Source organism: Lissotriton vulgaris, chromosome 7 (assembly GCF_964263255.1).
Source record: "Lissotriton vulgaris chromosome 7, aLisVul1.2, whole genome shotgun sequence".
Classification (NCBI taxonomy): Eukaryota; Metazoa; Chordata; class Amphibia; order Caudata; family Salamandridae; genus Lissotriton; species Lissotriton vulgaris.
The window spans coordinates 1,721,241,557-1,721,268,199 of NC_141695.1; the positions used below are offsets into that span (position 1 = coordinate 1,721,241,557).

General features: G+C 49.1%; 1 protein-coding gene across 2 annotated transcripts; it reads left to right on the top strand.

Moving 5' to 3' along the window:
- The first annotated feature begins 2,547 nt into the window (after positions 1-2,547).
- SPSB2 (splA/ryanodine receptor domain and SOCS box containing 2) lies at positions 2,548-20,925 on the top strand. Of its 2 annotated transcripts, XR_015297641.1 has the most exons (4): positions 2,548-2,690; positions 4,156-4,902; positions 17,555-20,440; positions 20,515-20,925. XR_015297641.1 is itself a non-coding variant. In XM_086932922.1 (3 exons), the coding sequence occupies exons 2-3, from the start codon at positions 4,254-4,256 to the stop codon at positions 17,680-17,682; spliced, it is 777 nt and encodes a 258-aa protein (XP_086789048.1). In that variant the 5' UTR covers positions 2,548-2,690; positions 4,156-4,253; the 3' UTR covers positions 17,683-20,925. The 2 variants fall into 2 exon arrangements, 1 of the variants encoding a protein (XP_086789048.1); XM_086932922.1 differs by having other exon boundaries at positions 17,555-20,925.
- Positions 20,926-26,643: the final 5,718 nt, after the last annotated feature.

Genomic DNA, 26,643 nt, shown 5'->3' on the forward strand with positions numbered 1-26,643 from the left:
GTGAGTCAGAACACTTTACAATACATCCACATTATACAGAGATAATGAATTGTTTGTGGATAATTAATTCTAGTAAATGTTATGAAAAACAATGAGGATTACAAGGTGTAGGAATGAGCATCACGTGTCATCCATACCAGTAGGCAGCATATTTTAAGAGTGTCGGTCTGGAGAAGGACAAACTCAGGGTTTAAAATGCACCACAGTGATTGGAGTTGGCTTTACTTATAAGATTGCATTTCTACCCAAACTAACCCCTTTTAGCAAAAATTAGGATAATGAAAGACTGGGGGTAAAAACATTCCAGTATAACCTGTAGAGCTGCTCAGTCTTAACCCTTTCAGATTATTTCAGGAAGAATGCTCCTGTGTGCTGCCACAGCCACCAAAATAAAAGAGTGATGCCTGAGAAACTTTAAACGGGGTTTTCTGTACCCCTTAGGGTTCCCATGCACACCAGACAGGCGCACACAAGCAAAGAAGAGATCCTTGTTCAGTGTGGTACGGAAGTGTACGTAGGACACAAGGAATTTTAAACTCAATAGAACGTGATGCATTTCCAGATTGGTTTTAGTTCTTTGGGAAGGATAGCACAGTTTGTTACAAAGGGATGTGCACTGTTTGTAGAATAATTAGAATAAATGCACTGGTTTTGCTCATGATAATAGATGAAAGTGAAATGTTTAAATCAGGAATGTGTCTTAGTAATTTGAATACCCTGTAGTTTTTCAAATCCTGGGGCTCACGTACACTGGCAGTTACACTTGAGAACCCACATTTAAATGTGTTTCTCTAAAAATGAAAGTGAACATCTACAAGAATCTAACAGATAAAAACAAACCAATATAAAGCAAAACTGAAACGGACTATTCTGATATGCAAGCCCCGGCTGGAATCAGGACACCGTGATAATGCATTAACACAAGTACAATACTTGCTGCAAGTACATCCGGTGTGTGTGCCATTATTTAAAGACTGTTTCCAGTCCAGGGGAGACCTGGCCTGGCAGTTCGGGCTGGACTGTTCCCATGAGGCATAGGGTCAGACTGATTTGCATATGGCCATGTCTGAACTGAAGTGGCATGGTGAGCAAAAACACAATGGATTTAGGCCCAGCTCTCTGTACTGGGGAGAATGTATGAAATGGTTTTGCATTCTGTCCATCAATTGTTCTTTTTACATTTGTCACACCGAGTGGGGCGGGTATGCCTAGACGTGGGTCCTGTGCTCTCCATGCCACTGGAGTCAAGCTATCCTGGCTGATGAGGGCTGAAAGCCTGAAACCGGTCCTAGGTTACTTGTTTCCAGTCCAGGGAGGACCTGGCCAGGCAGTTCAGGCTGGACTGTTCCCGTGAGGCACAGGGTCAAGACTGATTTGCATATGGCTGGGTCTAAACTGGAATGGCATGGGGAGCAAAAACATGATGGATTTAGGCCAAGATCTCTGTACTGGGGTGAATGTAGGACACTGTTCTGCATTCTGTCCATCGATTGTTCTTTTTGCATTTGTCAACCCGAGTGGGACGGTCCTCGGAAGCTTGTTTCCAGTCCAGGGAGGACCTGGCCTGGCAGTTCGGGCTGGACTGTTCCCATGAGGCACAGGGTCAAGACTGATATAGCAATGTTACTATCAAACTAGTGAAGGGGGCATTTACTTTGCTTATATTAGGGTCCTTGTCATCTATACCACATCATTCTTCTAGTTCTATCCCACAATTGTCCTTTGCGCGTTTTTGAGGAATGTTAAGTGCCGGCAGGTACCCGGTGGCGCCTTCTAAGCGCTGCGTGTGAGCTACTCTTATTCGGTTTTCATATTGGAGACAGAGAATGGATGAGGAAAAGCGATGCGAGTTTACAAAACGCGCTGCCTCGTTTCCCATTTTCATTTCGCCTTTTCCAAAGCGCACATATAAGTGCGAACTAACGTCAAGGCGCTCGAGGGGAAGCGTTCATTCTGTAGTATATACATGGGAGTAATTAGATCCTCATGCTAATTAAATCAGGGCCCATTAGTATCTGCGCATTCAAAGCTTTGTCCTAGGCGAACTTCACCAGTACTCAACTTCAAGCTGCCCTTGTTATCGACCTTGGAAGAATGATGGATGGTGTGGGTCTGCCAGCATTAGAACCGGAGACCAGCGAAGTCAAATCGCCCAAATAACTGGTAGTCCTGAAATATATTCCCTCTTATAAACAGAGAAACTCTACACATATAAAAAGGCATAAAATAAATAAATAAATAAAAACATATCTGAATTCGCGCTCTTCTCTGAGAGTGGGCGGGCGATTTCAAATCTCTGACTTGCCATTGGCTGTTTCACAGTGGGGTAAAGAGCCGGCTTCTGGATGCCGCTGGCACCCTTGGCAAGCCAGGAATGGCAACAGTGCCCGCCAGCCGTGGGCTCCCCGGTCCTCTCTGCAGCAGGCGCATGAACCCAGAGGCCGGCGGCGCCGGGCGTTCCCGGAGGAGCCGCGCAGCTGACAGGCGTGGCAAACACGTGGAACCGGTTCCCCAGCCCTGGAGGCGGGACCGGGCGGAGGCAGGTATATACACACCGGTCCAGACAGGTGAGACACAAGCGGGTCACGGGTGCGGCGAGCCACTCGGCACAGGGGGAGCAGGTGTCACCGACTCCAGAGAGCCCCTCAAGGCAGCCACGCGGTGGGGACCCCCTCCAACAAGGAGCGCAGGTGAGCAGAGCGGGTATCCCCCACAGTGGCACGGTCGGCACGCCTGCGTTGGCCTCTCAGCCAGGACCACTATCTTCAAAGACAACACTCCACACCCAGGGCACTGCCCTCAGGAGACAGGGCCCCTGCATTACCCTCAGGAGACAGGGCCCCTGCACTACCCTCAGGACACAGGGCCCCTGCACTACCCTCAGGACGCAGAGCCCCTGCACTACCCTCAGGAGACAGGGCCCCTGCACTACCCTCAGGACACAGGGCCCCTGCACTACCCTCAGGAGACAGGGGCCCCTGCACTACCCTCAGGAGACAGGGGCCCCTGCACTACCCTCAGGACACAGGGCCCCTGCACTACCCTCAGGACACAGGGCCCCTGCACTACCCTCAGGACACTGGGCCCCTGCACTACCGTCAGGACACAGGGGCCCCTGCACTACCCTCTGGATACAGGGCCCCTGCACTACACTCAGGTCACAGGGCCCCTGCACTACCTTCAGGAGGCAGGGGCCAGGGCCCCTGCAGCACTCCCCGCACAACTTAGAACACAAAGAGATTGAAACCAGCCTCCGGTTCATCTTGGTTCGCACATCGACAGCTTCACATTTTACTGCCATGGAGTAAACAACATTTCCTCTTTGATTTATATTTAGAAATGTAATTATCATTTTTTGTTAGGAATGTGAGATATCACAGAAAACCATTACCTTTTTATTAATTCAAGCAGTGAATTGTATGTGCTCAGGGACCGCGCTCTAAAAGTTGTTTTTGAGGCTGCAGCCTGTCCACATTTTATTCTAAGGACAGACAGACTCTCTGGCAAACAAGCAGACGTTATTTGGGTTCTTTCCATGAATGGATTTTGTTGCCCCATACCTCCCCTCACCCTCGGCCGGGTGTGCCAGACTGTACGGCCATCCCTGACGTCAGGGCACAGTTTTTGTAAAAACCTTAGAACCGTCCCCCTAAAAGTTTCCTGAGTGGCAGAGGAGGAATGGCTCAATCTGCAGTTGGGGCACCAATGCCTCCCGGAGCCTCTGCCCACCTCTGCCTGCTGCCCCCTCCTTGCCGGCGTAAAGAGAGACTGAGAGACAGCCATAGTCCTACTTTTATTTCCTGTTGTGGCTCATGGGAGTAAAATGGGCGCCGCCACTCCAGATTAGTGAAAGATTGTGTAAGATGTCTTTTATGTCTATGCCAGTTGGAAACAAAAGAAGGACTAATTTCCTCTACTTAGACTAGATCAGTGCAGGAGGTGGCAAACAGTCCCAGCCCCATAAAAAAGGTGCAGGTGATTCCAAAGGCACAAATTAACCACTGCCTGGCATGTGCAGTGATCCAAGGCATTCTTTTACCCTTCTTTCATGTGTAGGTGGCGGGTGAAGGCTCTCTAGGCTGTTTTTTCCAGATGGCTCTCTGCGGATGGCATGCCTACTGTCGCTCAGCTTCTCACCCCCTCTTTCTGTTCTAGGTGCTGCTTGAAGAGGAAGCCTTTGTGGCACCACAGCTGCCTGAAGAAGGCCATGCGAAGACACCCTGGGTGCTGCCACTGAGTCTTTTCTTGCCATCATGGGCCTACAAGTGTCTGTCTTGCCAGCGACACCCCCTATCGTTGATCCAAACCCTCCAGACGGACTGGTGGAGCTGCTATCGAAGGAGCCTCCCAGTCTCCGGGAGCAGCTGGAGAACAGCTGGAACATGCAGGACTGCTCGCTGAACATGGTGGTCAAAGACGAGGGCCTGGCGATATGGCGTAAGCCGCGAGCGCAGTTCTCGGATGTCGTGCGTGGCCGGCGTGGTTATTCTCATGGTCTGCATGCTTGGGAGATCCAATGGCCCGCTGGCCAGCGGGGTACGCATGCCATGGTCGGTGTGGCCACCAGCTGTGCCCCCCTGCAGGCGGAAGGCTACACGAGCCTTCTTGGGGACAATGCAGAATCCTGGGGCTGGAACCTGAGCCGGAAGGAGCTGTGCCACAATGCCAATGGAAGGCCAGGAGAGCCCTACCCTGCGGCACGGCCATGCAATGCCCTCGACAAGCTGCCAGATAAGGTGGTGGTGGTCCTGGACATGGAGGATGGAAGACTGGGGTTTATGGTGAACGGGGAGTACCTGGGCACAGCCTTTCATGGCTTAAAGGGAAAGACCCTGTACCCAGCAGTGAGCGCGGTCTGGGGCCACTGCGAGGTGTCCATCCGCTACATCGGATACCAGAAAGGTAAGGGCATGAGAACGCATGGTGAGGGGCAGAGTGGTGCCAGGATGCAGGGGAGGCCTATGCAGCAGGGTGGGGTCCATGCACATTACTAGAAGAATGCACAAAGATGGTGGGAAGAGTGGAACCAGTAGAGGTGCAACAGGAACAGTGAAGTTGTAATGAGAGACCTCTGACATGGAAATCTTGTTTCCATTAAATTGCTTTTGATTTATATGAATATTTTGAGGTTGGCAGTAGAAAAATGTTACTTTAAAGAGCTTCAACACCCCATCAGGGGTTAGAAGCGCTATATAAATACAAACCTTCTTTCATCTTCTATATTTCCGAATCCAAATTACTGACTAACATATCCACCACTTAAAATGTACTTGCATGTTTCACTATACTAATTCAACACTAATCCTCTGGGTCCCGGAGTAGCGTGCTACCCGCTGAAAAAGCGCTTTGACGCCTCTTCAGGGGTAGTAAGCGCTATACAAATGCAATTACAATACAATACTTTGGGAATAGGAAAAGAGGATAAAACAAGCATTGACAAAACTAATGTGTCTCACCTTTGGGATCTATTGCCTTTGCCGATGGTATCTGCCATGTCGCACAGCATCCCTGATACTGCACCCAAATGGATTAAAAAAAAGCATTAGATACGGCCACTTTTTTTCATTTTAATTCTTGATCTGAGTTGGATCTATTATTATTTGTTTTTTAAAGGCAGTGTTGGGGAGAGCAACAAGGAAGCAAGAGGTGTGGTGGTGGAAGGTGTGGCTGGTATCGTAGGTGAAGGAAGCAACATGAAGGGTGTGTGTGGGGTATCCAACCGACAAAAGACCGCCATGTGGAGTTTGCTGGGAGAACGCACGTGGGTGAGAAAGGCAAAGCAGGTGGAATGGGGAATATACGCGTGGATGAGAGAGAAGTACACAGTGCTTGGTGGAGGGGCTGAGAGCAGCTCACAAGAGAGACAGATGGAAAACACATACACTCTTGTAGAGTGCTTAAACAAAAAGGAAAAAAAGTAGCTCCTGAAAAAGCAAGAGTGGAAAGACACAGTAATGTGTCCATGCTCCAAGAGAGGAACAAACACAAGGTGAGGAAGGAAAGCCCACTCAGCTGATGAATAAGAAGCAAGCAAATGAGTGACATTGAACACAACAAATGGTAAGCAATTGGAGGAGGGAGGCCTCTGTGCCCACTGTAAGATAACAATGTCCCATAACAGACGACACATTCGCTGTCTAATAGATGGGAATAAAAAGGTCACAGAAGAGCTGCGTTGGTGGGTGAGAGACTGAAGGATGGCAAAGCAGGGGAGGGCAGTGCAGCAGGAACAGAAGTGCCAATCGGTCAGTCGACTGGAGGACGGTCCAGGGGAAACGACAATAGGCGGAGTCTTCTGACATTAGAAACCCAAGTTGATCCTGGTGCAGTCTCCAACAGTGACAAAAAATAATAGAAAAAAAGGCCAAAGATGCTATCCATGACACACATGAAATAGAGCAACACGAGTGATAGAAAACTGAGCACCCCCAAGTTTACAGAGTTGTCTGCTGCTGATCTTATGTGTCACTTGCACAAAAAGGCTCTTTAGTTCGATGCAACATTGCACAACAGCCAGGGGTGGAGCACAAAGGACAACCTGGCACAATCTCTCTTGCAAACAGATCTGCAGAAGGGAAGCCATCTTAGATGTCTGCTTTGCACTACGTCCACTTGTAATGCATAGGTATTGCACATGAATAACTACTTGCGCGCTCATTTGCAGTTCACTACACTCAGAATAAGGTTTTGATGCACACCAAGGGGCAGATTTACAATAACTGGCGCTTCCCTGCAAATCCGCAGGGATGCACCAGTTATTGTGCGCCGCGGCTCCGCCACCATGGATGCGCCCCATTTACAATGCAGCACATCATGGGGCAAAAACGGCACAGATGCGTCACGCTTCTGTGCTGTAAAGGCGGCAAGCGCGACGCAGCTCCAGCAATGCTCTGGGGGGCCCTATCTGTACAATGCTGCGTCAATCCGTACGCCTGCTTCAGGCAGGCGCAGGGGTTTGACGCAGCATGGCCCTAAAAGTGACTGAGTGAAATCTTGTAGATTTCACTCAGCCCCTTTTAGGAGGCGTTCCTGCGGCGGAACCCCCCCCCCCCTCCCCCTGCGCAGGAACGCCTACTTCTGGCGCAGGGCTTTACAACGTGACGCATCTCCCAGATGCGTAACGTTGTAAATACCCCGCACCATGGCGCATCTTTTGCGCCGCCGCTGCGTCATAAAAGTGACACAACAGCAGCGCTTGTAAATCTGCCCCCAGGTCTGGATATTATTGGTGATCTGGCCTTGCGCCAACACCTGCGCAGGTCGACTCCAGACACACCCTCTTTGCATGAATTAGCAGAGTCGGCCTTTATAGCACAAAGCAGTTTTGTGCAGGGCAATGGTCCAATTGTAGCCGTCCACAAACAGTAGCACTGGAGTTGCTCGGTGCTGCACTTTGCGTCGTGAAATACCACTATAGTACTTGTGAGCACCACTCAAACACCAATAAACCAGGACCACAGCACCAACATGTCTCCCTACACCCATGAAGCAGTTTGTTGTCTTTCTTGGCGCCTGTACCCATAGAAGTCCCCAGAAACGTCGCCATTAGAGTGCTTCATAAACCAAAGACATAAACAAATCCAAAATATAAATAGGATTCCATTGGCTTTCACACAGCACTTTAACATACACAGTGCTCCTGAACTAGAACATTAATGGTTAATTTGGGGACACTTGAGCTGCTTACTAAAATTGAATCAAATAATAATAAATAAATTGATACTTGTATAGCGCACTACTCACCGCAAGGGTCTCAAGGCGCTTGTACGAATACCGCTGTAAATACCCATCCTGGCTTTCCCTGTGAGGCGTCCACTCCTGGGCACCCCCAAGGTGGAGGCCAGGCATCCTTAGCGTGTGGGGGCCGTTGTGGAGATTAAGCAAGCTATTGCCCAGAGTTGCAGAGTGGGACTCCATGATTGGAATAGACACCAAGGCGAGAATTATCAGGTCTGTGGAATTTTGAGCCCAAGACCCACCGAGGCGGGGAATTGAACCCTGGTCCCGGGCTAGACCTCTGCATCAGGGTCTGCCGCTCTAATCATTGAGCCACACTTCTCAGTATCCGTTAATTAAAAAAGCCCTCTAGAAAGATGGACATAGCCAACCATCTGGTGCAGTGTGTCACCTCTTGTTTTTTGCAAAAGAGATTGAGCACTTAGGGTTTAAATCTTTTTATTGAAATTTCAAATAAATTATGCGCAGAGTATACAGCATAAACATATATATGTCAACTCTCTGTGGAGAGCCGCAATGACCACATCACTTCCACACTCAAAAAACCTCAACCGGCCACCAGTCGAAGCAGGAAGTATATTCAAAGAGCCGGCATTACTCATAAAGCTCTACACTGAAAAACCTGGGTACCTCGCAAACAAACTATCAAAAGCTGGCCAAAAACAACAACTTTTGTGAACCTCAAACACTCCACTTTTAATTTAAGAAATTAAAATCACACACCCATTTGTTCTCTGGGAATGCACCTAGAATTTGGAATGCTCTGCGAACACATCTATGCACCACTCAATTTTTCCTACACTACAGGAAAAACCTCAAACTTCTACTCCTCAACAAAGTCCTAACCCCTACCTCCTAAAACAATCTATGTACTTGGATACACATCTCTCCCTACCAACCCCCCCAAAACCCAATGAGCTTGAACATCGCAACCTCTGGACGAAACTGTTCAAGGTGACTACTTGACCTCCTGGGCCAAGGCCAGCTCCCAGCAGTTCCACCCGATCAGCTGCCCGGGGCCCTGTGCTCCCTCCCGGCTGGGTTTGTGCCGGCTGCCGTGACTGCGCCGCAGGTCCTCCGGCGTCTGTGGTTTTTTTCCCCCTAATTGTTTAATTTGACCTTTTTCACCTGTGTTACTTTATTGTGGTGTTCTAGTGTTGTATTTTTCCATTTCTCGTGCCCCCCTGAACATCCCCGCGCCACCCACTCTCCTTTCCCACAGCAGCGGCCCCTGCGGCCCGCCCCCGACAAAGCCCGCTCCCGCCTCCCGTCCGCTGCTCCCATCCCCTCCCCTACATATATCCGACCGCTGCGGGGGAGCGTGTGTGACTCTTTGACCTCCTGGGCCAAGGCCAGCACTCTCCCCAGCAGTTCCACCCAATCAGCTGCCCACAGCTTTGTGCTCCCTCCCGGCTGGGTTCGAGCCGGCAGCCGTGACTGCGCCGCAGGTCCCTGCGTCTATGGTTCTTTCCCTTAATTATTTTTACCTTTTTCACCTGTGTTACTTTATTGTGCTTTGTAGTGTTCAAGTGTTGTATTTTTTATTTCTCGTGCCCCCGCGCCACCCACTCTCTCCTTTCCCGCCGCTGCTGCCCGTGGCCCTGCTCCCAGATCAAGCCCGCTCCGCCTTCCGTCCGCTGCTCCCGCCCCCTCCCCTACATATGCCGACTGCTGCTCCGTTGCGCCAAAGGCGCGCCTAAGGCAAGCCTGTCTTCACCCGTCTGCGCCTGGACCGCGCCCAGCGCCAGACCCCCTGGCCCCCGCAAGCAGCACAATGCCAGATGATGCTACGACTCCAGCACCCTCCATGCACTCAACACCGGCCGATCCTCCACCTGCTTCCAGGCCACCCTGAAGCCCTCCCACGGACCCTTCACCTGGTAAAACTGCAGCTACACCTGCCAGCGGACATCTGCACATCCTGCCCACCCCACCAAAGCGGACCACAACCACCTCAGATGCATACTGCCCAACACCCACTCCGTCCACAGTCACGCCGTCGAACTCTGGGACCTATTCAACTCATACTCCCCGGACGTCGCCTTCCTGACGGAGACCTGGATGAACTCCTCATTGGCACCCGGCGTTGCCATAGCCATCCCGGATGGCTACAAGATCAGGGACCACACCAACAGACCTGGAGGAGGATTCGCCATCGTCCACAGAAATACCCTCAGAATCTCGACCAACACCGAAAACACCCTCAGCATCACCAAACACCTGCACTTCCAGATCCACATCGACCCCCAACACCACCCTCAGAGGAACCCCCCGATACCTGGCCACAGTTTGACTCCATCACAGATGCCATCAGCACGCACGCCCTGGCCTCCACAGACTACATACTCTTCGGAGACCTGAACTTCCACCTCGAGAACACCAACAACAGCAACTCCACCACACTACTGGACAACCACGCCAATCTCTGCCTCAAACCGCTCGTCATGACACCCACCCACTCTGCCGGACACATGCTCAACCCCATTTTCTCCGCCAGCAGCCACCTCTCCATCAGCCACACCACCGAACTCCACTGGACCGACCACTGACACCGACCACCGCTGCATCCACTTCTCCTTCAAGAAAACCACTGCACGCAACCACCAGCAAAGAATCACCCACCGCAGCTGGAACAAGGTCACCGAAGACCAGCTAATCACCACACTCGCCCGAGACCCACCGACCGACCACACTGACACCGCTACCCGCAACCTCAAGCAATAGATTGACAACTGCGCTAAAACTTTCACCCTGGCAAGAAACCCACAAACAGGCGCACCGACAGAAGAGCCATCTGGTTCACCGCCGACCTCCAGACATCTAAGCAGACCTGCCGGAGACTAGAGAAGAAATGGCGTCAAGAGCAAACACCTGACAACCATGCAGACACCACTCTTTCGAATAGCAAAAGGACCTCCTTCAAGGAACTCATCAACAGCACGCACAATAGCAAAGAGCTCTTCAACATCGTGAAGGAACTCGCCAACCCCAGCTCCAGCTCCAACGACATCTTGCCATCACAGGACCTCTGCAACTCTCTAGCTACCTTCTTCCATCGCAAGATCGCAGATATCCATGACCGCTTCAACACCCAGACCTCTCCGACAGCTGCCGACAAGCCCAGACTCACCGAACCCCCAGTCACACCGGCCGCCTGATCTCCTGGAACCACGTCAATGACGAAGACCCCATCAAGGCCATGAACACCATCCACTCCATCACACCCCTGCCCCCACCACATCTTCAACAAAGTGAGCTCCATCATTGCACCCCAACTTTATAAGCTCTTCAACAGCTCATTCGACACCGCCACCTTCCCGGAAGGCTGGAAAAAAGCAGAGATCAACGCCCTACTCAAGAAACCCAAGGCAGGCCCAAAGGACCTCAAGAACTTCCGGCCCATCTCCCTGCTCCTGTTCCTGGCCAAAGTCCTCTAGAAGATCGTCAACAGACAACTGACCCAATTCCTCGAAGAGAACAACCTGGACGCGTCCAAATCCAGATTCTGCAGCAACCACAGCACCGAAACCGCCCTCATCGCCACCACCGACAACATCAGGGCCCTGCTGGACAATGTCAAAACCGCAGCTCTCATCCTCCTGGACCTCTCGGCCGCCTTCGACACCGTCTGCCACCACACCCTACGCACACGCCTCTACAACATGGGGATCCGCGACAAAGCCCTGGACTAGATCACCTCCTTCCTCACCGACAGAACCCAGAGAGTCCGCCTCCCTCCATTCCGATCCACAGCTACCAAGATCACATGCGGCGTACCCCAAGGATCATCCCTCAGCCCGACCCTCTTCAACGTCTACATGACACCGCTCGCAAACATCGTCACATCATACGACCTCAACATTGTCTCATACGCCGGCGACACCCAACTGATCCTCTTCCTCACCAAAGACCCCGCCACCGCCAAAACCAACTTCCACACAGGGATGAAGGCCGTTGCCGAATGGATGAAGAGCAGTCGCCTGAAACTGAACTCGGACAACATACAGGTCCTCATCCTCAGCTCCACCAGATTCTGCCTGGAACGATTCCTGGTGGCCAGCATCACTGAAAACTGCGCCGACACCCACCGACCACGCACCCGACCTGGGGTTCAGCCTGGACTCTTCTCTGTCTATGACGCAACAAGTCAACGCCGTCTCCTCCTGCTTCAACACCCTCCGTATGCTTCGTAAGATCTATTGGATCCCCACCGAAACCAGAAGGATGGTCACCCAGGCCCTCGTCACCAGCTGGCTGGATTATGGCAACTCTTCTACGTGGGAACAACGGCCAAACTCCAGAAGAGACTCCAGCGCATACAAAACACCTCCACACCCCTCATCCTCGACATCCACGGCCACATAATTGCCCACCTGAAGAACCTGCACTGGCTTCCAGTCAACAAGAGGAGCACCTTCAAGCTCCTCACCCACGCTCACAAAGCACTACGACGCCAGACTAGCTTACCTCAACAAGCGACTCACCTTCTACACCCGTAACCGCCAGCTCCGCTGACCACGCCCTCCCCACCGTTCCACGCATCCACCGAACAACTCCTGGCGGCAGATCCTTCTCCCACCTTGCTGCCAAGACATGAAACACCCTCCCCATCCACCTACAACAGACCCAGGACCTGCTGACCTTCAGGAGACTCCTCAAGACCTGGCTGTTTGACCAGTAGCTGCTCCCCCCACCCCCAAGCGCCTTGAGACCCTCATGGGTGAGTAGTGCACTCTACAAATGTTTGATTGATTGATTTACGCCTCTTACCCCTGTATTAACTAAGCATGGGGCGGAAAATCCGTTCCGCTCGCGGATTTTGCGGATTTTCGGTAAATTTGCAATCCACGAGATTCGCAAATTTCCCGCAAAGTCCACGAGCGGAACGGATTGGGTCAAAAGTTCAAGCTGACTTTTGTAACTCTTTTAGAATTGGGCCGGTAAGCTGCCAGAGCCATTTACAAAAGTCAGCTTCAATGGGAAGCTCTAATAGATAAAGTAAAGCAGGTGCTCGAGTTGAAGCTCAAATTCAGTTACACAGTCATTAATCACCCCAAACTTGGGGTGATTAATGATTGTGTAACTTAATTTGACCTTCAACTTGAGCACCTGCTTTACTTTATCTATTAGAGCTTCCTGTTGAAGCTCTTTGTAGCTATTTTAGAATGGTGCTGGCAGCTTGGCGGTGCCATTCTAAGTGGGGCTGAGGGCAGAAGGGCACAAAAGTGGGACAGAGGGGAGAAGGGGATAAAAAATTAGTGGGGCAGAGGGCAGAAGGGCACAGAAACGAGTGGTACAGAGGGCAGAAGGGCATAAAAACGCGAGGGTGGCAGTGATTAACCAGGCAAAAAAAAAAACGCAAACACTCAAAGTGCCCCGCGAACACGCAAAGTGCCCGCGAACACCCGGGAACACCCGCGAACACGCAAAAATAAAAAATCCGCAAATTCGCACGAATTCACGAATTTTGCGGATTACGAATTCGCAAATTTGCGGATCGCGAATTTGCAAAATTCGCCCATGCTTAGTATCAACCACCAGCCAATACCTCTAAACCATCCACTTCAATATCTATTGTATTTTTGTACCCTGTATTTTGTATTTATATATCAGGTACCTTGTGATGTTGCTTTGCGAACTGTAAAGCACTCTAATACCTTCGGGTTAAGTTTGCACTTTATAAAACTCAAAAAATAAGAAAATTAAAAAACTTAAAGGAAAGCACCGAACTGTTCGCATACAGGTACATCATTATATGACAACTAAACATACACAATTTACATCCTTTATGTGCAACTGTAACAGAGTAAATAGAAAAGGTATGAAGGATAACAGTAAATGTCAGCCATTAATGGCAGAAATTTTCAATAAGAAAGAGAGAGGAGTTGGCCTAACGACAAGGGCGGTCAACCTCAAATCTGGGGAACTGGTTTAGAGTCTCGTCAAGTTTGCGCTATATAAAACTCTGCAAATAAAAAAAAAAGAATGATAAATCTATAGTGGGTCACATCAAGAGGAAGGGATACAGAAGAATTGAGATGGAGCTCTTAGTGTCCACCACATTCATCAGCACAGCCCAACTTTTGATGCTCCCTTTTTATAGGGCACCCTAAAGTTGATGGGCGGGATTCTTCGAAATAGTCCAGCGCACTGGCAGTCACTTTGGGTAGCATCCCAACCCATCATACTTACCTACTGTGCCACTCTAGACAGAGGCCGCCTTCTGCACATCTGTACTGACCCTACTCCGAATGAGAATAGTCCACCCCGAACTGCCAGGTCGAGTCCTCCTATTGGTGGCCCCAGGTAAGTAGGCCAAGTGTGCGCCAACCTGACCCATAAGATGCGCGGTCCCTCCCAAGCAGCTCGAGGACACTGCCCAAGGCAGTGCCAGGCATTGCACACACACCTGGAGACTCACCTCCTCTAATAAGCACTTGTGTCCTGTGACTATTAATTAACCACATTTCTTACAAACAGTCACTGGCTCTGTAATTTCCTTTGCTCAAGGAACACATCACAGAAACAATAATAACCCTCTTCTGTTCGGCTCCAAGTTGAAGGATTGGCTTTTTCAGTAGCATAAATTGTGTCCTATGTGTACTGGTAACACCTGGCAGTTTCTAGCAGCAAGAAACTATTGTGTATGCCCTGTGCGCTATAAAGTGCGTACAATAATGTAATGTGGGATTACAGGCTTGCATCACTCCCTCAGCAGGGTGTAGGGATCAGTATTCCTGTAGCACAGGCCTAGCTGGGAGGCAGCAGAGCAGAGTACTTTATTTTGGGGTGTTGGCAGATGATGCAAGGTTATGTAATCAAAATGGGATTCACACCTTTGAATTCTACAGTGAGCGGGCAGTTTAACGCAGATTTACAATGATAGGTAACAGGACGGTAAACGATGTGCCAAAGTCACACCGTTTTTCACAGCCGGAGCTGGGTTTAGAACCCAGGATTGGAGTTGGAAGAACAACCCCTGGACCACATCTCAGATCTGTGGTCCAGGCGTGGGTCGGACTGACTGGAAGAGGTCACTCGTTACTCTCCCGCCTGGGAACTGATAACCAAGCCAAAACAAGCACTTACAATGCAATAGATCTCGAAACTGCGAGTTTTTGAGCTATTGGCATTGTAAATGGCAATGCCTTTTAAGGCATTGTTATTTACAATAGCAAAAGCGACACCTATTGCATTGTAGAGTGCAGTGTCTGTGAAGCGGGCGTAAAAAAAAACAAGTAAAAAACAAACAAAAGCACGGAGGCCCTGAAGCGGGCGCCGCACTCATTACAAAAGTTAATAAAAAAATAATGAAACCAAGCGCGGTGTCCCTGAAGTGGGTACTGCGCTTGGTATTAAATGAAAAAAATAATAATAAACAGAGCGCGGTGTCCCTGAAGAGGGTGCCGAGCACAGTATTAAATAAAAAATAATAACAAATTAAACCGATCGCGGTGTCCGTGAAACATGCAAATACAACAAAATAAAGCATTCGCCTTTGTCCCCATCAGTGTAAATAACAAAAATAGTGACCACTCATTAGATAAAGCAGTCTGTGTAACATGTCCAGTAAAAGGTCCTGTCCGTAGGGGCGGTAACAAATGGCGACAAGGAGGGACTAACAAGCCTAATAATGAATCGGAAGCCAGCATTTACCAAGGACAATGACACCAGCCAATGAAAAATGTGGGGGGAGAGTGGGCGGGTCTTCCACAGCATACTCTATTAAAGCATGCCTCGCAGAGCGAGCAGCGTATGCACGCTGCTGCTAGGCTCGACCTAAAGGTTTACCTTCAGTAAAGGGGTTTACATAGTGCTCCGTTGGGAACATTTCCCGTCGTCTATACAGACCTAACCTATGCTGCACAGTGTGCGGTGTTAAAGAGCAGCGCAAACAATGATTGGCTCCTGTCCGAAGCAGCCATCCTGAGAGGTGGAGCGCACACCTCTAGGAGGCTAGGAACGCTCGAAGAAGCAGATGTCGACCAATAAATTTCAAATGCACTTTGAAGTGCTGTGATTGGCTAAAGGGTTATATGTGAAAACAAAAGATGGGAAGAGGATTTCTGAACCCACTGACAACCTAGGGGAGCATGTGGGCTGATATTAGGTGCTAGAAACCCTTCTAAACCCGATCAGTTACAAAAAAGAAAGATGATGGCTGAGGGCCCTTCTGAACAGACACGTGCTGTGAGATGCAGACAGTGAAGAAGACATTAAACCACTGTGAGAGACAGGCTGTGCACTAGGCATGAGCCAGCGCGAGAGACAGGCAGAGCAGTTAACGTTTAGCCACCGTGAGAGACAGGCAATGAATTATATATGGATCCCTGTGAGAGAGGGTGTGCATTGTACATGAGCCATTGTGAGTAACAGGCGTGGAGTTAGTAGACATTAACCACTGTAAGAGATAGGTAGTGCAGAAGACATTGAGAGACTCTGAGAGAGACAGGGTGTGCCATCAACACTGACCCCTGTGAGAGACCGGGCGTGCGGTAGAAACGAGGCACTGGAGAGGCAGGGGTGAAGTAGACATGAGGCACTGGGAGAGGCGGGGGTGAAGTAGACAGGCACCGTGAGAGACAGGGAGTTATTTATGAGCCTTTCTTGTCTGCAGCTCTGCAGACAAAAGCTCTTCAAAATACAAAAATACGAGACAATGACAACAGAGGTCAAGAAATGAAAGTTAATAACAAAGAAATGAAGAGGAAAAGGGAGGGAGAGAGAGGGGAAGAGAGGGCTGGAAGGAAGAGTGAAAAGAAGGTCATATGGAAATAAGGAAGAAACTAACGAGAAATAAGGTTAGAAAGGATGGATGCGAGGACGAACGTAATGATAGGTGTAAGGATAAAACAATATTTGCATGAGCAAGAGGAAGAAAGTGGCTGCAATGATGAAAGTTTGGATGAATGGGTGAATGGATGAGAGGTCGCCTGGATGGAGTTGTGGAAGGATGGATAAAAGGAGGGGGAATTGGTGGATGGATGAAGATAAATGGATGGATAAAAAGGATGTATGCTTGTTTGGAAGTGTGAATGGAAGGATGGATGGAAAACTAATGATGGATGGATGGAATGGTGAAAGAATGGATGAAAGTAGGAAAAGATGGAGAGATGGATGAATATATGAAAGGCTTAAAGATGAACGCAGGGCGTTAATAAGGGGCCTCATCTAGAGCTGGAAGGGCTTACCCGCTTCGCTCACCCAATGGCATTCGAGATATGGATTAAAGTGGAGGGAGGTATTTTAATTTGCCGGCTACTCCCATGGCTGGCTCCACAATACTACCACTGGTGGAATTACCTCCACGATACAACCACTAGTAGCATTACCTCTACGACAGTACCACTGATGTGATTGCAGCCACAGTACTACCAGTGGCGATATCATATCCTCAGCACTGGATAATTCCCCTCTCAGTGGAGGAGAATTAACCAACTGAGCATTCCGTATCCGTATTTGTATTTGTAAAGCACAAACTACTCATCCTTACGGGTCTCAAGACGCTGGGGGCTGTGGTGGAAATTAAGTGAGCTATTGCCCAGAGTCACATGGTGCTGAGCTGAGCTGCCGCCGGAGCGGGGATCGAACCGTGAACCCTGTGCTCTGAAGTCAGCTGCCCTGGCCGCTGCGCCACACCTCTCCATATTCGTATTCAGCAGTCCCTCTTCAAATCAGAGAATCCACCAACCTGTATATCAGGCCCTTAGACCTCATTCTCTAGTAGGTGAGTCATTCGGTAGGTGGTCTTCAGAGACCCCACAATATTTATTGTCTATGCTGCTTTTAACCTTTGCCTTTCCTTCTCTCTCTTCAGGTGAACCCCGGCCTCTGATGCAGCTCTGCAGGAAGGCGATCCACCAGGCCCTGGGGAACAGTGGCCTTCATCAGGTCCAGAGTCTTCCTCTGCCCAACCCACTGAAGAGGTACCTGGAGTTCCGGTGACAGTCCCCTCTCTGCGGCTCCTCCGTATTTGCCAGTCAAGGGAGAGAAACCCATGCTGGGGACCAAGTCTGTGATGCAGGAATCTCCTCTTGACTGTTTGTGGGTGCTAATGGACAATATTGGATAGGCAAGAACAACAACAAAAATCCTATTTTCTTTATAGCTATAAGAAATGCTGCTTTTGAACCCAGTGGGAAGTGGATTCGAGCTGTCAAGAAGTGAGAGAAACCACTCAGTGGCTCACATTGCAAAGAACAACTCTGGAGAGTGAGAACAGACTTGTTCCTACTTGCTAAAAGAGAAAGAAGGCTTTTCAAAAGGATGGGGCCATTCACTGCCCATGTGAGAAATAACGTCGAGGGAGGGGTGCGACATCTCAGGTGAAAAAATGTGCCACTGGCTCACATTAGGGAGGGAGATGACACTTTTGGGGTTAGGATAACCAAGGGAAATGCAATGTTTTCTTTGATGAAATAAGAGAAGGACGACTAGAGCAGGTCTGGACGCCAAATCAGCCCCGGTGGGTAATGGTCAATCCGCCCCACACTGCAGGCGCGACACGTACAATGGGGTGAAGGGGCCTGGTTGGGTCATGCCAGCCCATCATGCACTGAAAACCAGCCATCTAGCCTGCAGCTTGCCAGGAACATGCCAGGGTGGCAGACCAGCCCAGAAATCTGCTTTCGAAAAACTGGAGCCACATATTACGCAAGCAGAAATTGTAGCAATGGAGCCAAAGTTTGAGATTAAGAAAACACCCACTGGGTCTTGTGGGGAGAGAAAGCTCTTTTGAGGGTGAGAGCTGTTTGTGTTGATCTTATTCCAGTAAGTTTGTCAGATGACCCAATGTCACCAGGGATGCAGTGCTAGGTTTTCGTTTACCAATGTAGTGCATGCTGGGAGCTGAAGTCCTGTTCCAGTTCAGTTGATCCAATTGAACTAACACATATGAAGCAATGATTTGGAAAACAAAAGCCTAGGACTGGATCCTGCATCACTGGTGACACTGAGCCAGCCGCCATCATTCATCCTGGGAGCCAGGTTTAGCCAGGGCCTGGATGGAGTAAGCAGGGACCCTACAGCCTTCATGGAGCCCATGGATCTTTGGCAAGTCCTCAAATGGAGGACACTAGCCAAGAGCTTAGTTTAACACCTTTTATACCTCATTCATTCAACAAAGTTGATGGTCTGGCTTTTGTGAGAACTAGACAATTGGGTTTGTGAACTTCATAGATATTGTAACTTTACCAAAGAATCAGATACGTTTGGCAACTACTACGTGGACAAATGATATAGGTTTTTGTGGTCATTAATGAAGCTAGCAGCACAAATAAAGCCATAGGAAAACACAGAATTGAGTGTGCAAGACCTCTCTGCTAGAATCAGCAAAGCAAAGGTCAGTTTTGTCAGTGCAATGAGATGGTGTCTCTCCTCTGTGAGGGTGGGGGTGCATGGGCGCAGTTTAGTCATTATGGGTGTGCAGGTTCCTGCCTCATGCACGTCAATGACTCTTCCTAATTCTGTAGGACTTATTCACACATATCCAAGGGCGACCACACATCTGGCTCCCCCTCCATGCTGCTTGCAATGTGTCCCCATGTCCATTTCATTTTAAGTTTAGCAGCGCTTCAAAGTGCAGCGCTTGTCTGTGTGTGAGGGCTAGCGTCACACCAGAGCTGCACTGTATGCATTCACTTGAAAACCTGTGTCTAGTCCTCGGTTTCAATTTAACAAATCTAGGTATCTTAGCAACTGTGTCCTTGATTTAATTAATTTGTACCAATTTAACATACATGCATACAAAAAAACTGAACAGGAAATGTTGTGGTCTGGTAACAGAGTTATTTAATAAATAAAGGGGTATGTGTACAACGTTGCAGCTGAGTGACGTTTGCAAACGTTTCCACTTCGCATCACCTTCCTGAAAATGATGACGGTTTTGGAAATTTAGAGTATACATTTGCGACAAATCATTGTTAGTCCTACATTTTTCTTCGCTTTGTTTTGCTGCCGAGAAACCAAAGTTAATGATGGGGCAAGGTAAAACAGACGCTTGAGAAAGCAGCTGAACTGTTCCCAAGTTCCACTAGATGGCAGTGCTTTGCAACAAATGTTTCCCAAATTAGTTCAGATTTCCCACCACGGTGAAATGGCAGGTTTTGCACAATTGTGCTGCACGCTGCACTTTGGAATTCAGAGGTTCTGCCCCCTCAGATTGCGGTTGTTCTCAGTAAGAGTATGATTGCTTTTAAAAAGTTGTAGAGGTGCGATCTGAGGTACGGCGCTTCAGAAGGGACACAGTAGTTGCCTTCGCTCTTCAGTTTTCAGTCACACTCCCTTTTAATGTCCAAAAGCAGGGGCAGATTACAACCCCCTTGCTCCACTTTTGCGTCACTTTTAATATGGGAAAAGTGACACAAAAGTGGCGCAAGGAGATTGAAAATCAGCCCCGCAACCCCTTGCGCCACTTTTGCGTCACTTTAGACATGGGAAAAGTGACGCAAAAGTTGCGCAAGGGGCTTGTAAATCAGCCCCGCAACCCCTTGCGCCACTTTTACGTCACTTTTAACTCGGGAAAAGTGACACAAAAGTTGCGCAAGGGGCTTGTAAATCTGCCCCGCAACCCCTTGCGCCACTTTTGCTTCACTTTTAACATGGGAAAAGTGATGCAAAAGTTGCGCAAGGGGCTTGTAAATCTGCCCCGCAACCCCTAGCGCCACTTTTGCATCACTTTTAACATGGGAAAAGTGACGCAAAAGTTGCACAAGGGTCTTGTAAATCTGCCCCGCAACCCCTTCCGCCACTTTTACATCACTTTTTACATGGGAAAAGTGGCGCAAGGGGCTTGTAAATCTGCCCCGCAGTGTTTTGGCAACCGCGGTACTGAGAGGGCAGATTCAGGTTTGGGGTGAAGAAGGGAGGCCCCGGTACACACCCTGCTTAGGAAGCACGGACCCGTCTCATGATCAGCAGATGGGGAAGTTTGGGGGATATCAAAGCGTGCCCAGGTGCGTATATTTTATCTAAACGACCAAACTCCAACTTATGCCCAAGGAGAAGGTGGGACCCACAATCTGTGCGGCGCGCCTGTACAGTGCTAAATCGACAATTTCACGGAATGTGTAATAATTACACTAATCCGTGATTAGGAACTGTTGAAATGACTGTTTTTTGTGATATATTGTAAATAGATATTTATTGCTGTCTTTTACGCATATTGTTAATAAAATGCCAAATATTAAATGTGTGTTTTTTTGCTTAAATAAAAAGATTGCTTTGGAATGGATAAGGTCTCCTGCCGAAAGGGTTAACTAGGAGGTCAGTTTGCTTGAGGCACTGTTCAAGGCTGGGGGGATTCACGTCGACAAAAGAATAAAACATGAGGGGGAGGGGAGGTATCCTTACAGGGGGGTGGTACATGATTCAGCGATATCCTAGTGTGTGCATCTCCAGTTTGTGCATCTACAATTTCTGAAGTAAACCAGCAGTGGACTGCAGAGTGAATGGAAGTGATGACCAAGGATCAGGGTGGCATGGCGGTCAAGTTTCCCAGATCCATGTGTGATGTGGTGCTCCAGTCCAGGTTTTGTATTTGAATTCTGGGACTTGTAGTTCTGTTTTATAATGGAATGAAATGAAATGAAATGAAAAATTCCACTTATATAGCGCTAACTACCCGGAGGCCTCGCAGCGCGGAATAAAAAAGACTACATGTCCCAGAATTAAAGTAAAGTAAAAAATACTTGGACTGCAGCAGAACATCACACATGGACCCGGGAAACTTGATAGGGCTGGAATGGACTGATCCCTTGAGAAGGGTTTTATGATGTTACAACGCGATCTTTTAGATCGCAGTACATCACAACGCAGGTTTTACAACGCAAGTCGTTACCACGACTTGCGTTGTAGGGTGCTGGACTTAGGAATAGTTAGATTTACTATTCCAACACCAGCCTACGTACAGTAGGGAAGGTGTTGGAATAGTAAATCTACTATTCCTCAGTCTAGAGTGCCCTCCAGCGCAAGTCATGGTAACGACTTGCGTTGTAAAAGACGCGTGGTAATGGCAGCGCAGTGTTTTGACTGCGTTGTCATTGATTTTCCCCCTTGAGGAGCAGGCTCAGTACTGATTGGCATAAGGTGGACTATTGGTGGAAAGGTACATCACTGCAATGATGCCAGAGTACCCTGTCCACCAAACTCAAGGTCCATCTGCTTATGGACTTATCTAAATTTGGTGGGCGGAGTAATGGTGGTGGGTGTCTGCCACCCTGTCTGCCTTTAATCCGTCTGTCCAAACCTGAATCAGGCCCTTTGTCTAGAGTGATACAGTCGGCAAAAATCTAGGGTTTGGGATGTTACCTGAGCGATTGCCAGTTGTTAGATCACGTGCAAGCATTAAACCCATCACCTTTGGGTGTTTGATTGCAGCAGTATGTCTGGAAACCAGAGACTAGCATGTCTTTCCAAGCCCACTACTGCCAATGTTTGTGAATTCCAAAAAGTAGTAAATGTGTATACATTTAAGGAGCACTTATGTCAGAACCTCGTTCAGCTGTTCCCAGGGCAAGCAGGGGTTACTAGCCCCAACTGTGGGAGTTGAGGCCTTTTATTCCTGATGTCGTAGGGCCCAGACTACTATGGATTCTAAGAAACTGCGCCGAGTATCCCTTCAGCATATTACTCTCAGGAATAGCGCGGTTCATGCAGTCCCAGGCTCCCTCAGGTGGGGTTTGGGGGGTACCTGAGAGGGAGCACAGGTTCACAACTCAAAATGCTCACAGCAGCAGCAATTAATCATTGCCCAGCCACATACTCACTTTTATATAAAAAGAGAAGTATTTTATTTCTACTGCTACATGCACAAAGGAAAAATGCAACATTCACAAGCAGCTACACAGTCCTTCTGATAAGGCTCTAGTGTTTCACTAGTTGGTCCCAGGATGCTTGTTTTCTGAGCTACTCATCCCCTCAGCCTGGGATGGCTCCGGTGGCCGACCACAGTGAGAACAGCACGACACCCACCGACCATGCACGCAACCTGGGATTCATCCTCGACTCCTCCCTCTCCATGTCTAAACAGGTCGGCGCAGTCTCCTCCTCCTGCTGCTACAACACCCTTCGCATGCTCCGCAGGATCTACAAGGGGATCCAGACCGAAACAAGAAGAATGGTGACACAGGCCCTCGTCAGCAGCAGACTGGACTACGGCAACGCACTCTACGCAGGAATCCCAGCCAAACACCTACGACGACTACAACGCATCCAAAACGCCTTCGCCCAACTGATAGTCAACGTCCCCCGCAGCAGCCACATCACCCCCCACCTGAGAGACTTACACTGGCTCCCCGTCGACAAGAGGATCACCTTCAAGCTCCTCACCCACACACACAAAGAACTCCACAACGCCGGACCAGCCTACCTGAACAGCAGACTCAGCTTCTACACCCCCACCCGCCAGCTCGCTCCGCCAGCCTCGCCCTCGTTGCTGTCCCCCACATCCAACGAACAACCTCCGGCGGCAGATCCTTCTCCTACCTCGCTGCCAAGACTTGGAACACCCTCCCTACTCACCTACGGCAGACCCAGGACCTGCTCGCCTTCAGAAGACTCTTCAAGGCCTGTAGCGGCACCCCCACCCCCCCCCCCGCCCCCCCCTCCCCTCAGCGCCTTGAGACCCTCACGGGTAAGTAGCGTGCTTTACAAGTACTTTGATTGACCTGGCCTTGTGTTCCTGTAGTCAACCTAAGTGCGACGGGTATGCCCATACTGGGGTCTCGTGGTCACTATTCCAATGGATTCAAGCTAGCCTGGTTGATGAGGGGTGATACATCAAAACCGGTCCCAGGAGGCTTGTTTTCTGGTCCAGGCAGTACCTTGCCTGGAAGCTCGGCCTGGACTGTTCCCAGGGGGGGCAGGGTCAAGACTGATTCACATGTGGCTGGATCCAAACTGGGGGCATGGTGAGCGAAAAAGGATGGCTTTAACCCAGATCTGTGACGGGGTAAATGTTTGACAATGTTCATCAGTCTGTCCACTATCTTTGTGTGTTGCTCTAAGGTTCGTCACTCCCACCATTCACGGGCTTCGGCCCAGCGATCTATGCAGCTAAATTCACAGTGGACATCCTCTGGCATACGAGGGTTGGCAACAGCATTCTGCACATGGGCAACAACCCGATCTGTGCCGCAGCTCACAAAAGGAGTCCACTCAACAGGGCTCCCTACTAGACTTTGCATCCTCCAACTCTCTCCCTCACAGTGCACACTGGTGTTGGCAAGAAGGCATGTGCTGGTGCTCTGGTTTGGGTGGTCTTGGATTCTCGGGATGAAGATCCCTCACCCGTCGGGGAGACTAGAAGACCTAGGCCCCCTGACCTGGCCACAGGATGTCCAAATCCTATTCAGCCGACCACTGTGACTAAAGGGAAAATAATGAAGTGTCTTGTATTCATGCATGTTCATGTTGTGCAGGTACGCCCTTGATAACCGTGGCGTCAAGGTTTAAAAGTCCAAATTGTTTCCGCATTCATCTGTGATTGCTACCACAGACATATCATTACATCCAGAGGGTAAACAACGTTTACTCAAACTTTTTCCCCACAGGGAATCACAACGCGGTCGTTACGACCGCGTTGTGATTCCGCATACCATTACTCCGCAAGTTGGAACAACGACTTGCGGGGGGGGGGGATTTGGATTTAAAATCCAACACCTTCCCTAGTGTCCTCACAGACTGAAGTTGGAATAGTAAATTATACTACTCCAACATCCAGCACCCCCTCCACAAGTCATTGTTCCAACTTGCCGAGGAATGGTATGCGGAATCACAATGCGGTGATTCCCTGCGCGGAAAAAGGCTGCGGGGTAATGACATAGATTCCATCCAGAGTGCCGAGCGTTGTCATACTGTGCCGGAGTTTAGCAAGAAACAAGATCTTATTTAAATAAAAAAAAGTCAGCCCCCTGTGCATATGCATATAATGTAGGGGTAGAGTAGAAAGTATAGAGATATTTACTGAAAAATTGAAGTTTGGCGCCATGGTAGACAAATGAATTCCCGGATGTTAGTATTGTGCGTATGTAGACTGAGGGTCAGCAACACTCACAAAGGACTCAATGTCAAAGAGCAACCTGTTGTGCCATTGTTAAACGGTGTAAAACGATACAGCATAGCACGGTATTGAGCTCTTTCATGCGGATTACATGGAACATTTGGATAATAATAAACACGTTTGAGTAATAAATCAAAATGACCAAGTGAATAAATGTGTATGAACCAGCCGAAAAGATGAACAGACCACAAACTGGAGGGGATGGAAGAATAACCACACAATGCAGCGCCTGGGTGCTAATCGTTCCAGAAAAGAAAGAGAAAGGCTGAATAATGTTGCGACAACAGACTGGAGGAGTGAGGGGGACACTGCACACACGTGTGATAGTGAGGGATTCAAGATTAAGGCCTCTTTGCAGAGGACACTTCACACACGTGTGATAGTGAGGGATTCAAGAATAATATGTCCATGCAGAGGACACTGCACACACGTGTGACAGTGAGGGATTCAAGACTAATGTGTCCTTGCAGAGGACACTGTACACAATTGTGATAGAGAAGGAGCTCCGATTAATGTCTCCTTGCAGAGGAGATTGCACACACGTGTGATAGTGAGGGATTCTAGACTAATATGCCCTTGTAGAGGACACTGCACACACGTGTGATAGTGAGGGATTCTAGACTAATGTGTCCTTGCAGAGGACACTGCACACACGTGTGATAGTGAGGGATTCTAGACTAATGTGTCCTTGCAGAGGACACTGCACACACGTGTGATAGTGAGGGATTCAAGACTAATGTGTCCTTGCAGAGGACACTGCACACACGTGTGATAGTGAGGGATTCAAGACTAATGTGTCCTTGCAGAGGACACTGCACACACGTGTGATAGTGAGGGATTCAAGACTAATGTGTTCATGCGGAGAACACTGCACACAATAGTGGTAGAGAAGGAGATCCGATTAATGTGTCCTTGCAGAGGAGATTGCACACACGTGTGATAGTGAGGGATTCTAGACTAATATGCCCTTGTAGAGGACACTGCACACACGTGTGATAGTGAGGGATTCTAGACTAATGTGTCCTTGCAGAGGACACTGCACACACGTGTGATAGTGAGGGATTCTAGACTAATGTGTCCTTGCAGAGGACACTGCACACACGTGTGATAGTGAGGGATTCAAGACTAATGTGTCCTTGCAGAGGACACTGCACACATGTGATAGTGAGGGATCCTAGACTAATGTGTACTTGCAGAGGATACTGCACACACACGTGATATTGAGGGATTCAAGACTAATATGCCCTTGTAGAGGACACTGCACACACGTGTGATAGTGAGGGATTCAAGACTAATGTGTCTTTGCAGAGGACACTGCACACGTGTGATAGTGAGGGATTCAAGATTAAGGTCTCTTTGCAGAGGACACTTCACACACGTGTGATAGTGAGGGATTCAAGACTAATGTGTACTTGCAGAGGATACTGCACACACGTGTGATAGTGAGGGATTCAAGACTAATGTGTCCTTGCAGAGGACACTGCACACATGTGATAGTGAGGGATCCTAGACTAATGTGTACTTGCAGAGGATACTGCACACACACGTGATATTGAGGGATTCAAGACTAATATGCCCTTGTAGAGGACACTGCACACACGTGTGATAGTGAGAGATTCAAGACTAATGTGTCCTTGCAGAGGACACTGCACACGTGTGATAGTGAGGGATTCAAGATTAAGGTCTCTTTGCAGAGGACACTTCACGCACGTGTGATAGTGAGGGATTCAAGACTAATGTGTACTTGCAGAGGATACTGCACACACGTGTGATAGTGAGGGATTCAAGACTAATGTGTCCTTGCAGAGGACACTGCACACGTGTGATAGTGAGGGATTCAAGATTAA